The 17,894-nt window shown below is 38.5% G+C and overlaps 2 protein-coding genes across 8 annotated transcripts in view; both read right to left on the minus strand.

Moving 5' to 3' along the window:
* The window catches only part of LOC137244534 (phosphatidylinositol 4-phosphate 5-kinase type-1 sktl-like), a 108,348-nt gene that overhangs the window by 50,557 nt on the left and 39,897 nt on the right, over positions 1-17,894 (minus strand). For 5 of the 7 annotated variants that reach the window (XM_067773631.1, XM_067773629.1, XM_067773628.1 and 2 more), the window contains 5 exons: positions 12,636-12,723; positions 12,502-12,564; positions 12,348-12,428; positions 11,958-12,272; positions 10,686-10,854 (listed from right to left, as the gene is read on the minus strand). In XM_067773631.1, coding sequence (XP_067629732.1) covers positions 10,686-10,854; positions 11,958-12,272; positions 12,348-12,428; positions 12,502-12,564; positions 12,636-12,723 — 716 coding nt within the window. Of the gene's footprint in view, positions 1-4,476; positions 4,519-10,685; positions 10,855-11,957; positions 12,273-12,347; positions 12,429-12,501; positions 12,565-12,635; positions 12,724-17,894 lie in introns of those variants that run through there. The other 2 variants (XM_067773632.1, XM_067773633.1) reach the window with 2 other exon arrangements.
* LOC137243435 (uncharacterized) lies at positions 11,074-11,949 on the minus strand (the record flags this gene model as incomplete). Its single annotated transcript, XM_067771205.1, has 1 exon — positions 11,074-11,949. A coding segment is annotated over one exon (876 nt), but the record flags the coding sequence as incomplete, so codon positions are not given.

Raw genomic sequence — 17,894 nt, forward strand, 5'->3', positions numbered from 1 at the left:
ATATACGGAATACAAGTGGGAAGTTATTGGAGACTTCAAGATGGTTTGTTTTTTTACTGGAATGCAAGGTGGATATACCAAACACTCCTGTTATCTTTGCCTATGGGATAGCAGAAATGATGCCGCCCACTATCGCCAAAAACATTGGCCTGAACGTACTGAGTATGGAGTGGGAAGATTTAATATTAAACATGAAGCAATTGTCGATCCTAAAAATATATTGATGCCGCCATTGCATATTAAATTGGGCCTTATTAAACAAGTTGTGAAGGCTCTTAATATTGAGTCTAAAGCTTTCAAATATTTGCAGACTTTTTTTCTAAAGCTGTCAGAGGCGAAAATTAAAGCTAGAGTCTTTGTTGGCCCTCAAATAAAAAAAATTATGAACTGCGATATTTTCCCGAACCTACTTAGCAATGAGGAGAAACTAGCGTGTTACAGTTTTAGGGGAATATTTTGAATAAGGTGCCACGATTTTCCAACTTTTTTTTTTCAAGGGGTGGCGGGGGTCCTAAAAATCACAAAATTATCATCCGCAACTCTAGGAAACTCTTTAGTTTATAAAATATAAGCTTTTTAATTTCCAAATTTAGTAAAATTTCAACTTAAGTCCTGCACTTAAAATTCGGGTCACACATGTCGATAGCAGTATCAAAAGACGCGTATCTGCGTTAAGATTCAGAATCCGAAAGCAGAAACTATATTTTTTATCTCGTTTAAAAGTTATTCGCGGAAAACCCGTCGGTACTATTGTCGCTTTTTTCGTTGTTCCAATTAAACAAACGAAAACATATGAAGGTGGTGAATAGTGTTGCCAGCTCCGCAACAATACCTTTTCTGTTCTATCTCATCGTAGAACATACAAACATACACTATCAATGTATTTTGGGCTTAAGTGCAAAATACATACATTTGTCAAAAAAAAAAAAAAAAAAAAAAAAAAATTTTAAATCGGACTTTGTAGAGATTTTTATACTGATTCCAACGGTATATTTCTTTTTTGGTGCAAATGAAAGGTTTGGGGGTAATTCCATGTCAAAAGGCGAAATTATGAATTTTTCAAATCAAAATATCTCCGAAACTAGTGGATGGATTTCAAATTTTAAAAAATCGAAAAATAACTTATAAAAATACCTTTCATCTGATGTATATATATCTTTAACTTTTATAGTCTTTATTTACCAAAAATTTGAAAAAGCTCTTTTTTGGTGGAAATTTTTTAAATTTAAATTTTAATTCTGCGTAGAACACCTTTCGGCCGCGCTTATAAAAAGTAGCCCTGGACGAAAAAAGCGACAATAGTACCGACGGGTTTTCCGCGAATAACTTTTAAACGAGAAAAAAAAATATAGTTTCGGCTTTCGGATTCTGAATCTTGACGCAAATACGCGTCTTTTGATACCACTATCGACATGTGCGACCCGAATTTTAAGTGCAGGACTAAAGTTGAAATTTTACTAAATTGGGAAATTAAAAAGCTTATATTTCATAAACTAAGAGTTTCCTAGAGCTACAGATTCCATTTTGGTGATTTTTAGGACCCCTTCTACCCCTACAAATCAACAAAAGTTTGAAAATCGTGGCACCTTATATAAAATCCAACCCCAGTTTTAAGGCAGTAGTTCATGGCTTTCTTGGAAATCATAGGGATGAAAATTATGATGAGCTGATAACTGGCATGATTACGAATTTTTCCGCCATCGGATGTAGAATGTCGTTAAAGATTCACATGTTACATTCACATCTGGATAAATTCAAAGATAATATGGGAGCTTATTCAGAAGAACACGGGGAGCGATTCCATCAAGATATAATGGAGTTTGAGAAACGCTACCAAGGCCAGTATACGGAAAGCATGATGGTGGACTATATTTGGACGTTAATAAGAGAAATTGTTACCGAATATGGCAGGAAAAGCAGGAAAAGCATTTTTAAACATTTAAACTGTATTCTAAAACTAAATTTATAAGAATAAATCTTAAATTGATTTTTACTATACTAGAATAAATCAAATCTATGTCAAATTTTGATGAATTTTCATGGTTTTCGTTTTTCTCATTTTTTTCGAACAAAACCAAATCAAAAACTTTTTATGTTCATATTCTTATTTCTGGGCGCAAAAGCAATAAAAAAATATACGCACGACCCATGTACAAAAATGTTGTTGACCAGTGTTATTGATTGAGTTAACAGCAATTAGAGCCCGAGTGATCGGGCCATTAAGTGCGTAATTAGACCTAAACTGGTCAATTACAAACATAGTATATTGGCGCAAAGTCCGTGATGGAACATAAAAGTTCAAAGACTCGTAACAGTATTGGGCAATCAATATTGCCATTGGAAATATCATAAATAAACATTATAGATGTTATTACTCTTCTACTTTCTAATGTGTGAAGATTAACTAGCTTACACCCAGAGATATATGGAGGAAGAGGCAGAACGAAGTTTATATCGTATAAACAGTACTTCATGAATATTTTTTGCACACGTTCGACTCTCTTATTGTGTACCTTATAATAAGGACTCCATATTATGGAACCATACTCAAGCCTTGACCGTACAAAGGCATTGGATAATAGTTTTTTAGTATATTGGTCCTTAAACTCGGATCCATTTCTTTTGATAAAGGCCAGCATATTCCTTCCTTGGGGGATAATAAAATTTAAGTGCTCGGTGAATGTAAAAGATGAATCAAATACAACACCTAAATCCCGAATTTTATTCACCCTAAGTAACGGCTTATTAGAGACATAGTAAGACGAAATCAATTTATTACATAATTTAGAATAAGTTATGTAATAACATTTGTTGGCATTCAGCGCAAGGTTATTTTTACAGCACCACTCTTTAAAATTATTTAACTCAGATTGTAGTATGAGAGTATCAGACTCGTTCTTGATTCTGAAAAAAAATTTCAAATCATCCGCGTAAAGGAGATAATTGCATTGCTTGAAACAAGCACTTACATCATTGATAAAGAGAATAAAGAAAAGCGGGCCAAGGATACTACCTTGGGGCACACCTGAGGTTGCTACGTAAGGTGATGACTTTACGTTATCGATAACAACACAATTTATCCTATTGGATAAGTATGAATAAATCCATTATAAAAATGTTGAGTGGAAACCCATTTTTCGCAATTTAGCCAAGAGAGCTTTGTGCGAAACTCTGTCAAAAGCTTTGGATATGTCCGTATATATGCAGCCAACTTGACAACCATGAGTAAAAGACGAGATGCAGTTATTCGAAAAAACGACCAGATTAGTTACTGTTGAACGCACCGGAACGAAGCCATGCTGACATTGGCAAATTTAACGCTCAACTACGGACGATAATTTAAACATCACCGTTTACTCAAAAAGTTTCGAAATTACAGGGATCTTCGATATTGGCCGATAGTTTGAAACGTCAGTTTTGCTACCACTTTTATGAATTGGTTGAATAAAAGTAGTTTTCCATTCACCAAAAAGATACCAGACTTTAATGATAAATTAAATATATGCAACAAGGGCTCTGCAACGGAAGCTACACATTGCTTCAGAAAAAAAAAAAATGAAAATTCTTGAAAATCACATTGCTTGGAGCTCTTGCTCGTCTGAATACTTAAGATAATATCATCAATATCTAGAACTAATGAGGAGAAGTCGAAACAAGGCGTTATCTCATTCAACATATCCTCGTCGTCATTCCACAGATCATCAGTAGAAAAGTTTGCTTTAAAAAAATCTGCAAACAAATTGGCTGAATCACTAGACGATGATGAATTCTTGCCCTTGTAAGACACAGACAACGGTATTGTTGAAACCGATTTTTTGGAGCGAATGAAGTTCCAAAACGATTTAGGATTCGATTTGATATTCTTTTCGAAATTGAGAATATATCGATTGTACAGAAACTTATCAAGATAATTAAACTCCTTCACGTAATTCAGATATTGTTGCTTGAGTTCGGGACTTCCAGATTTTTTAAAAAGTTTATGATATTTATTACGCAAATTTTTTAGAGTCTTTAAGCTTTTGGTATACCACGGCAACTTGTAAACCCTTGCCGGGAAACGAGGAATATTAATATTCATTATTTCCGAGATATTACTTTTAAATAAGTCAAAGCAGTCTGAAAGATTGCGATTATTAAAAAGAGACTGCCAGTCAATATTTGAAATCAAATTATTGGTCAAGGCAAAATCACATCGGCTATAATTTAAACCAGCTTCATTATTGTGTTTAATATTTCCAAGTTCATAAAACTTAATCTCCAATATCAATGGTACATGATGTTTATCAGTAATAGATAACGGGCCGAGAGAACGAATTAAATTATAATTAAGATCATTACTAACAAATATAAGATCGAGGATTTTACCTAACGTATTTTCAAAATCCTTGATTTGAACTAACTGTAAACTATAAAAATTATCAACTAAGAACATTTCACTAGCTTGATTGACATTAGTAGGTATGAGAGTTTTCTCACCTGGAAGATAATTCCATACGATTTTATTTAAGATAAAATCCCCTAAAAAACAAAACAAAATTTAAAATTCAAGTTAGTGCTCGAAACATGCATTATATTATTAACGTGATTTTCATAACCACTATCTGCACTATTTGGTGGTATATAAGAAACCCTGACAAGTAGACATTCTGTTTTGCCTTTTATACTGATTATAGGCTGATCAATAGAAGTATCAGCGATATTAAGAGGAACCTCCGAGGTTTGTAGGCTTTTTCTTACAGCAATTAGCACTCCTCCACTTCGATAAACTCCTGTACTTACACTATCACGATCTTTGCGATATATATTATACAAATATTTATCAAAAAACTTATTACTAAAAAGGTCCGCAGTAAGCCACGTCTCAACAAGAACTATCGAATCGCAGTCTTCACTAGAGGTAGCAGCAAATACAGCAGAGGTCTTAGTTCTCATGCCTGATATGTTTTGAAAATATATTGATATTGAGTTCTTTAAAGAACGGACATCATCAATTAGACAGGAATTGTAGCAGTGATTATTGGTGACGGAGCGAGGGCTTATGAGTTGACCTTTTGCACCACAGTCCTTTGAAAAAGCGAAACGGCCTTACTTTTACATCCGATGGCCAAATTGACGAATCGAGCAACTTATTGTAATTAGATGCTGAGATCCCAAGCTTAAAATTAACACTCCGTAAGGACTTTTCATCTACGTCCCTTTTCGTAAGCTTTTGGCAGTGCATTAATAAAGGCGAAATATTTTCAGTTTTTGATACATAGTCAACTATAGTCTCAGCATTCACAGGTGGCTTAAAAGATGACAGATGAAGCCATTTGAATCGTATACTAACTTTTAAACTAGCATTAGAGTTACTACCAACAACTATTGGACGCGCCTTTTGGTTATTCATTCCATCATTTTGGGAACTATTTTTCAATTATTCATTGGGATGTCCGGTATTAGAAGAATCAGAATGAAATGAAGCGACAGACTCTGCAGTATCAGAAACAGCGCCAGCTACAGCAGAATAACTACCAGCATTCACATTCCCAATCTCAGCGACGCCTGCAGCAGCTGCAGCAGCATCTTCACCACCAACAACACTCCCGCTCGCATTATCCAAATCACTAGCACTCAGCTGTTGAAGAGAGTGAGATTCCACCTGACCTGCATTTTTTCTATTGCTTTTTGTGGTTGTTTCACGTTCGGATCGACGCCCTTTGTTTTTGACCGCGTTACAATAACGTTGTCTTTAGCAGCAGAGTTATTTTTGTTTCTCTGCTTATTATTAGCATTATTATTTAAAGTCTTTAAAAAGCTACTAAGAGCTTTGAGACTTTTTTGAGTCTCCGCAATTTTGGTCCGCATAACGGAGAGCAAACCAATGGCACAGTTGTCACATCTGTAGAACAGATTATTATTGCTTTTTAATGTATTAATAATATTAGCACTAAATTTTGTGCATTTTATGTGCGTTTTTATTTCATATAGGCCACACATTAAGTGGTCATCATCACCACACAAACTTGTGCACTTAAGACAGCTATTCATCATTTAAAAATATGATACAAGCACAGCGAATAAAAACACGTCTGCTCACTACAAAGTTCAGTGTTCCTCTCTAATTCTAACCAGATCCGCACGAATGCCTGACCTCGTGAGTAGAGCGGAAAGTGACAACGTGGGAGAAATCCTGGCATAAATCAAATGGGTGAAAGAGGGGATACCGGACTTTCGTCTTGCAGAAGGGAGGGAGCCACAAGCGGCAACAAAAAGGGCAAGGTCGGCGGAAGTAGTGCCTACCAAATTAAAGAGGCCGAAGGTGCATAGGATCTCTTTTGCAGAAGTGGTCAAGGACAAAATGCTGCTAGGGGACCTTGACTACAATCAGGAAGATGGCGTAGTCAAGAAGGACAAATGGAAATGCGTGAAGAGCGAGCTTTCAAACAATACCCTGCACGTGCTTATGCGCAATCCTGGACCGCCACCGTTATGCAAGGACGCCGGGAGGTTCCAGGGCAGCATCAAGGTTGTGGCATGCGGAAACGAGAGGTCCGTATCTATCTACAAAAAGGCGATAGAATTCGTGGTTGAAGTTTACCTTGGAGCGAAGCTCAGTGCGGTTGACTTCAAAGATATACCGTCATGGCTATGAGCAAGGTTGTGGCTACCGGCAAAACCAGCAGAACCAGAGGAGATACTGAATATGATAAGGATCCTCAACCCGACGCTGCCAGCCGCTAACTGGAAGGTTGTCAACGTGGAGAAAGGGGACAGAGCCATACGTCAGGCTGTCCTCCTACTGAATAAAGAATCGGTATTGAAGAAAACCGGAGGCGAGATTAACTATGGCCCAGACACCGTCACCATAAAGGTCTAAAATAATGACGTCAACGCTGCTAGAAATTTGGCAGCCGAGGAGGAGCCAGAAGAAGAGAGCGACGAGGACATAGATACGAAAGCAGATGGGGTGAGCCGGATACGTTGACGGCTACACCTCGTCTACCTCATCCATAGGTATAGGCGGGTTACACCTGCAACTAACTCCACGCTCAAGGAGGAAGCGGGTCCTCCAGATAAACCTGCACCACAGTAAAGCAGCCTCCGCTGCACTGCTGTTCTGACTGGCATCTAAAGGGGCAGCTGATATTGTCCTCATCCAGGAGCCGTGGGTGGTAGTACAAAACATTTTCGGAATCCAGTCCACCGGCTACACATCGGTAAGTTTTGGCACCTCGGAAAAGCCTAGATCGTGTATACATGTTAGTACCTAACTTAATGTTTTGTTTCTTCCTCAATTTAGCGATGAAGACACAACAACGATCAGCTTGAACTTCAGTATGGGTCAAATCAGGCTATCATCAATTTATCTAGCCCATGACAAGACGGTGCCGACATCGACCGTCAGGAAGCTGGTGAAAGCTACATCAGGTGCACTGATACTGGGAGGAGACGTAAACGCGCACCACTCCACCTGGGGAAGTAATGACGAAAACGAAAGGGGTGAGTTACTATTTGATTTCATCCTATACTCTAGATTAATCATAAGCAATAGAGGCACTGGAACAACCTTTATTACAAAAACAAGAAGGGAACTTCTCGATGTCACCCTAGTCTCAGAAGATGCGGATGAGTTGACAGAAACTGGAGTGTCCTTAAGGACCACTCATTCTCTGACCATCGTTATATCCAATTCGACTTAGACTTGGTGAAAAAGCAAAGCGCTGCCACCAGAAATATTAAAAATACAAACTGGCAAGAATACATACATAAAGTCTGTCCCAAGATAATTCAAAGGGGTAGAAATAAACCACCATGGTGGAATTCACAAATCGAAAATTTTCGCAGGCTAAGTAGAACTGCTTTCAATGCAGCTAAAGCCTCTGGCGATGAGCAGCATTGGGAAGTATACAAAGAACATCTTAGAAATTATAAGTTTGAGATAAGGAAAGCCAAAAGTTCCTCCTGGCGAGGCTCAGGAAAGTACTTTCCAGATCGGCTAATACGACCCCAGGATGCTTGCAAAGGTCGTGGACCGAAACTGGGGAGGAAACCCTGGACCTACAACTGAATACACACTTTCCAGGTGCAACGAGGAACGAACCAGGGGATACATAAAGCTTGACACAAGCAACAGTGCAACCTATACTGCACAACCTAATTGCAAGAGATATATTGGGCCATTCAATCTTTTGAAACATTCAAAATTCTAGGGCCGAACGGAGTTACACTTATACAACTGCAACAATCACTGGAATGCAGCACTAACTGGCTATACGCTGTAATAGGAGGTGTCGTGGCACTAAACCATATCCCATTTATATGGAAAATATCTAAAGTGTTATTTATTCCCAAGACAGGTAAAGCGTGCCACGCGAAGCCTAAATAGTTCAAACCCATCAGTCTTTCTTCGTTTCAACTAAAGGTGATGGAGAGGCTGATGGAAACATATATCAGGGAGGCAGTGAATGACCAACTCTCTGAAGCACAACACGCCTATATGAAGGGTAAATCAACGGAAACGGCATTGCACGAAATTACATCGTGCATAGAATTCAAGGAATACTGCCTAGCAGCCTTCCTAGACATAGAAGGAGCGTTCAATAACATCAAACCCGACTCAATCATTAAGGTACTGACTGATCTGGGCATCGAATCTTAGCTGGTGGGTCTTGTACACCAATTGCTGCTATGCAGGGTAGTACAGACAGAACTTGCAGGGGTATCGGTGAGCAGGTTTCAGTAGAGGAACTCCTCAAGGTGGAGTCCTATCCCCTCTGCTGTGGGCCTTGGCGGTGCATCAGCTGCTAAGGGACATGGAGGAGGAGAGGGGCTGTAAAGTTATTGCATATGTTGACGACCTTGCCTTGGTGATAAGTGGGAAGTTTCCTTAAACTCTCTGCGATATGATGCAGGTGGAATTAGGAAGGCTCGAATCATGGGCCGTTGATAATGGTCTGGGCGTGAACCCAAATAAAACGGAGCTGGTGCTCTTTACGAGGAGGTATAAGATACCACCTCTCTCAACTTCAGTGCTGGCAAACACAGTGCTTAAGTTAAGTGAGTCCGTCAACTATCTAGGGCTCACACTTGATAAGAAATTTAACTGGACACAAAACACCACGGAACGTGTCCATAAGGCCACGATTGCCCTCTACACATGTAAACGGGCAATTGGACGGAAATGGGTTATGTCCCCTATGATACTGCATTGGATACACACGGCCATAATTAGGCCAATATTGCTATACGGGGTGGCGGTATGGTGGCCCGCCCTGAATAAATCCTCGACGGTTCTTGCTCTTCAAAATGTGAAAAAATCTGCACTATTACGCATAAGCGGAGCCATGTGCACAACGCCAACGGATGCTACGAATATAATACTGAACCTGCTACAGATTTTTGCAAACCACATACCAACTTTAACAAGGGATACGAGATAGTAATCCATGAGAGGGAAAAGTGGGTGAATGATCCTGATTGGCCCACTAACAGCATTCAGATCTACACAGATGGATCTAAACTGGATAACAGGGTCGAAGGGGGTGTCTATTCTGAACGATTGAACATACAAAGATCGTTTCGCCTTCCGGATCACTGTAGCGTATTTCAGGTCGAGCTTGCGGCCATACAAGACATTGTGGACTGCCTTAGACAGATAACGAAGGCTCTACTGATGGAAGCGGGAACCAGGTGGACGCATCATGATAGATGCCACACGGAAAAACTCACATGGCAGGAATGGAATGAGAGGAGATCGCGAGAGCTTCTCACCCTCCGTATAAGGGATCTTACCTTAGTTGTAGGTCTTCTCACTGGTCACGTTTGTATTGGGCCGCATGCGGAAAGGATTGGCGAACCTAACCTAACCTAGTATACCCAATTATGCCTTGCTTGTGGCTTGTCCCACATGGCATCAATCATCTTTTCAATTGTAACGTGGAACCAACGCCTCTAACACTCTTATATCTTTGTTCCAACTTGTTGAAACTGCAAGTTTCCCCGGGCTCGTGATGGATGATATTGGGAGTGAGCGCACCTATTGGTTGGGGCGAAGCACTGCTACAACAACGCTTGCAAGTATGGTGCACTAGCCATCTTTCACTACTTATCCTCATTAAGAAGGCAAAGGTAGAGGTATTACGGCGGGTCAACGGTACTAAATGATCTTCCCTGCCTTGTACTATTGTCGGAATTTCATTGTTTTTTTGGCATACATTCTGAATTCTGTCGATTGTTTCAATCGTACTCATACCTATTTATATAAAATGAGAAATGTGCGTAACATAATTTTCCCATTAATAACTTGGCGCGATATACCATAGAGGAGATCCAGGCCTTCCAATTTGCGTTGTGCTACTCGGAGTGTTTGCCAATCCACTGGCGATGACGCAACACCGCATAGACAACTTTTTGCCAAGTATATGATGTTGTAAGACCTTCGATGGGAGCACGCAACCCCTACACCACGATGGTCGCAATTTTTTCATCCTTACCTAATATAAAGGAAGGAAATATTCATCATCGTTATTTGTATAAACTTACAAAATATATATTATTAAGTGATCTATCGCTACAAATAGTATTTAAGCCAAAACATTCTAATGTTTTGCATATCCATATAAATAAAACATTTAAGTTAAATTTGTGGAACTCGTTAAAAAATAATTTATGTGTATGTTAGCATAACAACCTGTTCTGATTACCTGACAATATCATCTTTTTGTGAGCCTCGAAATGCTGGACCGACATTCATTTTTCGCTCTTGATGGTGATGTGATTTTCTACCGTAAGACGAACTATTCATATGTGAACTATCTTCAGATATGTCATCGAACGCGGGTGGAGGCGTTGAACTGCAAGAAGGTGTTGAGCCTAGCGATACATAAACAATGGGTCAATTAATGGAACTTAAAAATTGAGCATGGAGTAAGGAGACGGTTGGTGCAATAAAAAGAAAAAAAAAAACAAAAAAGCATGCAAACGGGTTAGGGTTAAAACATAGTAATGATAAGCAATATGAGATTATGAGGGAATCCGTTATGTCAGTATGTCTGTGTGCCTGGAGTATGTTTACGAAGAATGTTCCTCGTTTTAACGAGCGCTCTGTCTGCCTCTATCTTTTATATCAGATATCTCGGTGTTATCGCTTTTACTTTCTATTGAGGTTGGTATAGCAGGAGGTGGACGCGCTTTCCGCGATTTAAACTTTGATTCCACCTCTCTTTTAACTTCTACAAATGCATTTACAGATTGCAGAAGGTTTTCTTCATACTCATCTTCATATCTTTCATCACGTAAAGCTATGTCAGCATACTGAAACATTCTTTGATGTTTGTCGCTTTTTTGTCGCGGAGATCTTCTAAAACATTTCGAGCTGTCCGATGCATTGGTAAGTGGTATTTCTGGTGGTTCCGGTTCAATAGGAGGAAAATTGTATACAATTGATCCTATCGAAGGACGTCCAGCACGGGCTATGATACTGTTTTGACGTTGAAACATGTCCATACGATGAAGTAAGTTATATCGAAAGGACTTATGTGATCGTACCTCGGAGCGAGCATTAGAGTATGTTGACTTTATTGATTCACTTGGCGCAATAGAGCGACATGTTTTTCGATTTTTCGTAGATGAGTGCACCGAATCTGGGCTGTTAATCGAAGGACGCGATGGTCTACGATTCAAAGTGGCAATGGGCAACTGAGGCGGAGGTGGGATTGGAGGTGGCGTCTCAATATCAAATAAATCATGTAGTTCCAACCAGTCTTTGACATTACTCGGCGATCTTCTTTCACCGAAACGAGGCAGCGGATTCTCAATTACCTTTAATGTATTATCCGAACTGGATATTTTTGTTTCTTTAGTATTAACTCTTTTGAATATTGTTACTGAAGTTGGTGATAAGCTCTTGACAGGTGAGTGCACTTTATTTATTTGTTTTTTATTCTTTTTCTTGTTGTTTGCTTTGGAATATATACCTGCATTAGAAATGGCACGTGCAACTTCGTTGTGTCCATCGTTTTTCGTGCGACGTGGTGAACCTCTTGGTGGTACTGGTGGGGGGACCTTAGATTTTGCTACGCCACCAGGTGCACGATGAACTGATAGTCGCTGTCCCACTATTGGGCCAGCCGTTGTTATTGTGGAAGATGTAACTGACGTGGCTGCATCTGTAGCAGAAGACAGAAGTCCAGTAGTTGACTTACTCGTTTGCACGTGCGTATTAACGCAGCAAGTCTGAGAAGTATGTGAAGAATAGGCATGTGTTGGACGATGTTCATAAGTGCTTTCCGCTAGATAAATGAAAAACATAATAAAATATTAATTGAGGTGATTTGTAACGAAATTTAAGTACTTTCAGTACTTACATCGGCTCTCGTTTTCATTATCTATAGATCTCTGTATTGCTTTGGACAAACTTTTCCTTTTAGATGGCGAGTGCTTAAGTGCTAAAAGAATTGTAATTTTATGTAAATTATATATATTATTGATATGAGGAGAATATAAATTAACTATACGCACCTATATAACTGGTTACCAACGTACGAAACTTTCTGTGGTTTCCCTTGATTTCAGGCAGATCCACTTTGATGTTAAATTGCAATGAAAAAAGGCTTTCATGGATAATGTATCATTTTCTAAACTAAATAACTTACATGAAGGTATTTTTCTAAAGACAGTTTTGGCCATAAAGTTTTGGAATCTTTGAGCGTAGAATGACGGTCGGCACACTGATACAGTGTCCTTTAAAGGAAAGTAAATTAAAATATTATGACATAAATTAAAATATGTGACCCGGCCTATGAAAAGGTGGCTTATGGCTCAAAAAAGAAATTGCGAGAAACAGCTGTTAAAGATAAACAATGCATTTCTTCAGTTTCTTAGTAGTTTTCTTTTTTTTGAGTCTTAAGCCACCTTTTCATAGGCCGGGTCACATATTATAAATTAAATTATTATAACATAAATATATATATATATATATATGACGAGACACCTTAACTTTAATTAAATAACTAGACTTTTCATATAAATTTTCGTCTTCTAAAACACTGTCACAAAAAAAGTGGTTTGTACGTGGGACTAACCCCATATAACTGTATGTATTACGGGGCGCTGATTTTGAATTTTTAGTAAGATTTTCCTAGTTTCTAACAACAAACAACAATTCAAAATATCAAAAGATTTCACTAAAAGACAAATTTGAATGCGAAGACATATGATAATATTGGACCACTGAAACCAATAACTATACCTCACTTCCTATGTCATCGTTATAAAGTCAGAGTTACAGTCCAAATTTATAATGTGAACTCCTATATAGAACATCTAAATGCACTAGAAATATCATTATTTAAATTAGAAAATTTTTATTTCCACAACCGGAATTTTTGCTACTTTTACTTTTTTGCAAATATATCAAAGTTTTGAGGGTGTATTAGGAAATCTGACCAAAAAACCTAGCTCATTAAAAACAAACGAGTCAGTTTGAATTTCGATAGGTTTTTTTTGACATTCGGCCGTTTTTTCTTTATTTTTTCTGACAAATGAAAATTTGGTTTTTATTTTAAAAATTTTGTGCCCAAATATGTAAAGAAAGAAATCAACCAAAAGAGCTAGCAATATTTATTAACCGAACATTACATACTCAGCTTCCAAATTACAGCTTGCAAAACTTTAAAATTACCTTCTTTTGAAAGTGGGCGATGCCACGCCCATTGCCAAAAATTTGACTAATTTTCTATTTTTTTTTTTTATTTTATCGTGTTTACGGACAGACGGACGGACGGACATGGCTAAATGAATTTCTTTTTTCGCCCAGATCATTTTGATATATAGAAGTCTATATTTATCTCGATTAGTTTATGCCGTTACTGGGTACCGTTATGCGAACAAAGTTAATATACTCTGTGAGCTCTGCTCAGCTGAGTATAAAAAGTCAACAATAACATGTCAAACATTTTCCTTTTGTGGGCAATATTCGTCTCCCTTGCTCTCGTTGGATTTTTTTGTTTTTTTGCCTTTTGAATTTCCGATAAAGTTTCGTCAGTATTTTAAGCCAAGCAAAAATAAAGTGATGTATATTGGAACCATTTTCCGTCATCCCATGTCAAATTTGGGTTTGAGACAAACCGGTTTCGGCGTTGTGCCATCATCAGTGTCGATTTTCGTTCTTTCGAGAACGGATGACGGATGACGAAAAATCGTTCTATCCATCCTGTCGGAAAATCAACAAAACAAAATAAGTCAAAAATAAGTCAAATATAAAAATAAGGTCATTTAGTGGTGTAAAGCTTGTACGTATCGTGTTGGAGACGATCGAGAACACTTTTCATAACGCGAGAAACTCACATTCTGGCGCTCCATCGTGTTTCAGATTCATGTTTGACAATTTTTGTTAAGCATTCTTTAATAATTCCCATCGTAACATTGAACGTGAGAAAAAAAGTTATATGCTTTCAATTATTCCACAACCTGTCGCAAGTAGAATATCGATGGACCTTTAAAAAAAAAAAAAAACAAAAAAAATGTAAGGCGCGATAACTTCCGAAGAGATTTAAGGCCGAGCTTCTCTTCCAATTTGCTATGTGCTCCTTTGATTTTTCCTACAAATTGGCGGGACGGGACCTACTTGTTTTATGGCGACTCCGAACGGCATCTGCACGGCAGATAAGTTTTCACTGAGAGCTTCTTATGGCAGAAATACACTCAGAGTGCTTGCCAAAAAAAAAAAAACAAAAAGTGTTCTGGATATATGCATGAATTTTTTAGTATAGAAATTTTTTTCAGATATCAATATTTTCCACAAATCAGTTATCTATAATAAAAATACAAATTATCCAGGAAGTTCTGCTTTGCGGGCCATTTGGCGCCCCCCTGTGAGTAGCGCCTGGGGCAAGATGCCCTCCCCATCTTGGGTTATACTTAAATGTGTAGATTAACTATTGACTACCTTTTGTATATTAGAACGTCTGTAAAAATGGATAGTGACTTGATACTTCAGCCAAATTAAAGATTCTTTTTATACCGTTCATGAGAAAGAAATGTTTTATTCAGTTTGGACTGAATCTCAAAAATGTAAGTCCCTAAGAGAGAAGATAAAAATAGCGGTCTGAGTTAATTTATAAATGCCCCTCTGCCCGTCTGTCTGTTTGAACGCAAACTTGTTACTAAATTTTTAATATATTTTGATGAAATTCGGTGGGTACCACTTAGCCGATCAAGCCTCACTGTTGTTGTTGTGTAAACAGTTCTTCGCCCCATTCAATGGGCACGACCACTCACAAACTGTCGTCCTCTAACGCGAGACCAAAGTAACTGGCAGTTTCAACAGGGGCTGACCATGAGGAGATTGGTGTTAGAGGCGTAAGTTCCAACATTGCAACTGAAAAGATTGCTAATGTCATGTGGGGATACATTGCATCCAGGACATACATACTAGAGGTTTACGCCGATCACTTTATCGGCGGCGTGGACGGCGCGACGGCGTACGCCGATGTTCTTACTTTAAAAAGCTTGATTTTTCTATTTAAAAAAATAATATTTAGGAAAGGTTTTGTTTGTATGTATTTAAGGAAATCAACGTGTTGGCCATTTCGGAAATATTCGGGGTTTTTGCCTCAATATCTCGCAGACCGTTCAAAAATTTTCAGAAGTAGCTCCTTGCGGAGGGACTGTCCCTCGTTCGCTTACTACAGAGAGGCTTCGAACCTAACGCCAGTCTTTGGAGTTGGTACTTCTGCGTCTGCTGAAAAGAAATAGAGATATATAAAATAGTCACACTTGTGTCTGTATATCTCGTGCAAAGCGTAGTTTCTCCTGGGATAAGCTCCTAACAATCGTCGCGTACACAATTTCTTTAAATCATTTGTGGCTCATTGGTGGTCACGTACAAACGCGACTTACGGTTGCTATTAATGGTCTATTAATACTCCACGGTGGGTTTTAAAAAATTTAAATTATTCTGCCGACCACCTGGGAAATATTTCTGTGGGCTTACTCTAGCAGGTACCTAGTGTCAAAAAAAGCCAACCGCGAAATCTCATATTCGGCGCTTTTTTTAGAGTCATTTGAACTTTTTAATTTTGTAAATTTTGCAATTAAAGCTTTCATACGCGTTATTGTTAGGGAAATCTATTTTAACGCAATAATAATCATGTTTCTTTGCAAAAGATAATGTAAACATTTATTTTATGTAACGTTACATACAAGCAAACAGTTATTTTAAACAAAATTTACAAAATAATGCATATTTTTGTTTGAAACCACAAAAGCTCGTTAATCAGCTTCTCCAATTTATTTGAACCACAAACGGCAACTATTGTATTCGCATATGCTCTCAATAAACGACTAGGGTATTTTGGATTAGATATTTTAACACTGTACTTAACCCACGTCTTTTTAAAATCTGCATGCACAGATTCAAAAACTTGCTCTCTCCAAAATTCGAATGTTGTTGTTGTTGTAGCAGTGCTTCGCTCCACCTAACAGCCGCGACCGATCACAAATTGTCATCAATATCCTCTAACGGGAGTCCAAGGAATCTTGCTGTTTCAACAGGGGTGGACCATAATGAAAGGGGTGTTAGATGCGTTGGTTCCACATTACAATTAAAGAGATGGTTGGTGTCATGTGGGGACACATTGCAAGCGGGGCATACATTTTTTATGTCGGGGTTGATTCTGGATAGGTAAGAGTTTAACCTGTTACAGTATCCAGAACGAAGTTGAGCAAGAGTGACACGCGTTTCCCTGGGGAGTATGCGTTCCTTTTCCACAAGTTTTGGGTACTTTTCTTTGAGTACTGGATTTACCGGGCAATTCCTGATATAAAGGTCCGACGCCTGTTTGTGGAGTTTACCAAGGACCTGCTTGTATTTTTTTGCTTCACACGGCTGGGTTCTCAGGTGTCGTATTTCCTCAAAATGCTACCGGAGATGACTCCTTAAGCCCCTAGGTGGTGTTGGCTCATCAATCAGATGTCTGTTTGGATGCCCAGGTTTCTGGGTATTAAACAGGAGCTGTTTGGTTAGCATCTCATTTCTCTCCCTGATGGGGAGTATTCTCGCCTCATTATGTAGATGATGTTCTGGGGACATAAGAAAACAGCCCGTGGCGATTCTGAGAGCAGTATTTTGGCAGGCCTGTAGCTTCTTCCAGTGGTACGGCTCTGGATTTTCGGAACAATTGCGACTGCGTGCTCACCAAAATGTAGATCCTGATCAAACGTCACACCCAAGATTTTGGGATGTAGGACAGTCGGTAGCGTAGTGCCATCGACGTGGCTGTTCAAAATGGCCGACATTTGGGACGTCCATGTTGTAAATAAGGTCGCGGAATCCTTTTCCATGTTTTGAACAAATGTAAGGTATTGTTCAATTACAGCATGAACTTTAGGTGTAATACTAATTTCCTAGTCCTCATAACTTTTTTTAAATTTATTAATATGCACTTTGAATTGGGGGTCTAGATTGTGCGAAAAGCAAGAGTTAACTACCAGACCAAAATCTTGAAAACACTGAAGATATTCCATACATTTACGACCATGTTTTTCTGAAATTATTCTCAAAATATCTACATTTTTAAGCAATTTTTTGTAGGAATTGCCGTTAAAAGAAGACTGTCCGAAATAAAATTCACGATCTACATGGCATTCTTTACCCCATTCATTGCTTTCTATTTCGACCATATCCGACCAATTTTCGACATGAACAATAAATGGTCTAAACAGTCTTAAACGAGTAGAAAATATAGTAGCGGCGGCGGCGGCGGCGTATATCTCTAATACATATATTACGTACGTCGGGTTGATTTGGGACAAGTAAGAGTTGAACCTGTTACAGTATCCAGAAAGAAGTTGGACCAGGGTGACTCGTGTCTCCCTTGGTAGTGTGCTTTCTTCTTCTACAATAGTAGGAT

Source organism: Eurosta solidaginis, chromosome 3 (assembly GCF_040869045.1).
Source record: "Eurosta solidaginis isolate ZX-2024a chromosome 3, ASM4086904v1, whole genome shotgun sequence".
NCBI classification, from domain to species: domain Eukaryota; kingdom Metazoa; phylum Arthropoda; class Insecta; order Diptera; family Tephritidae; genus Eurosta; species Eurosta solidaginis.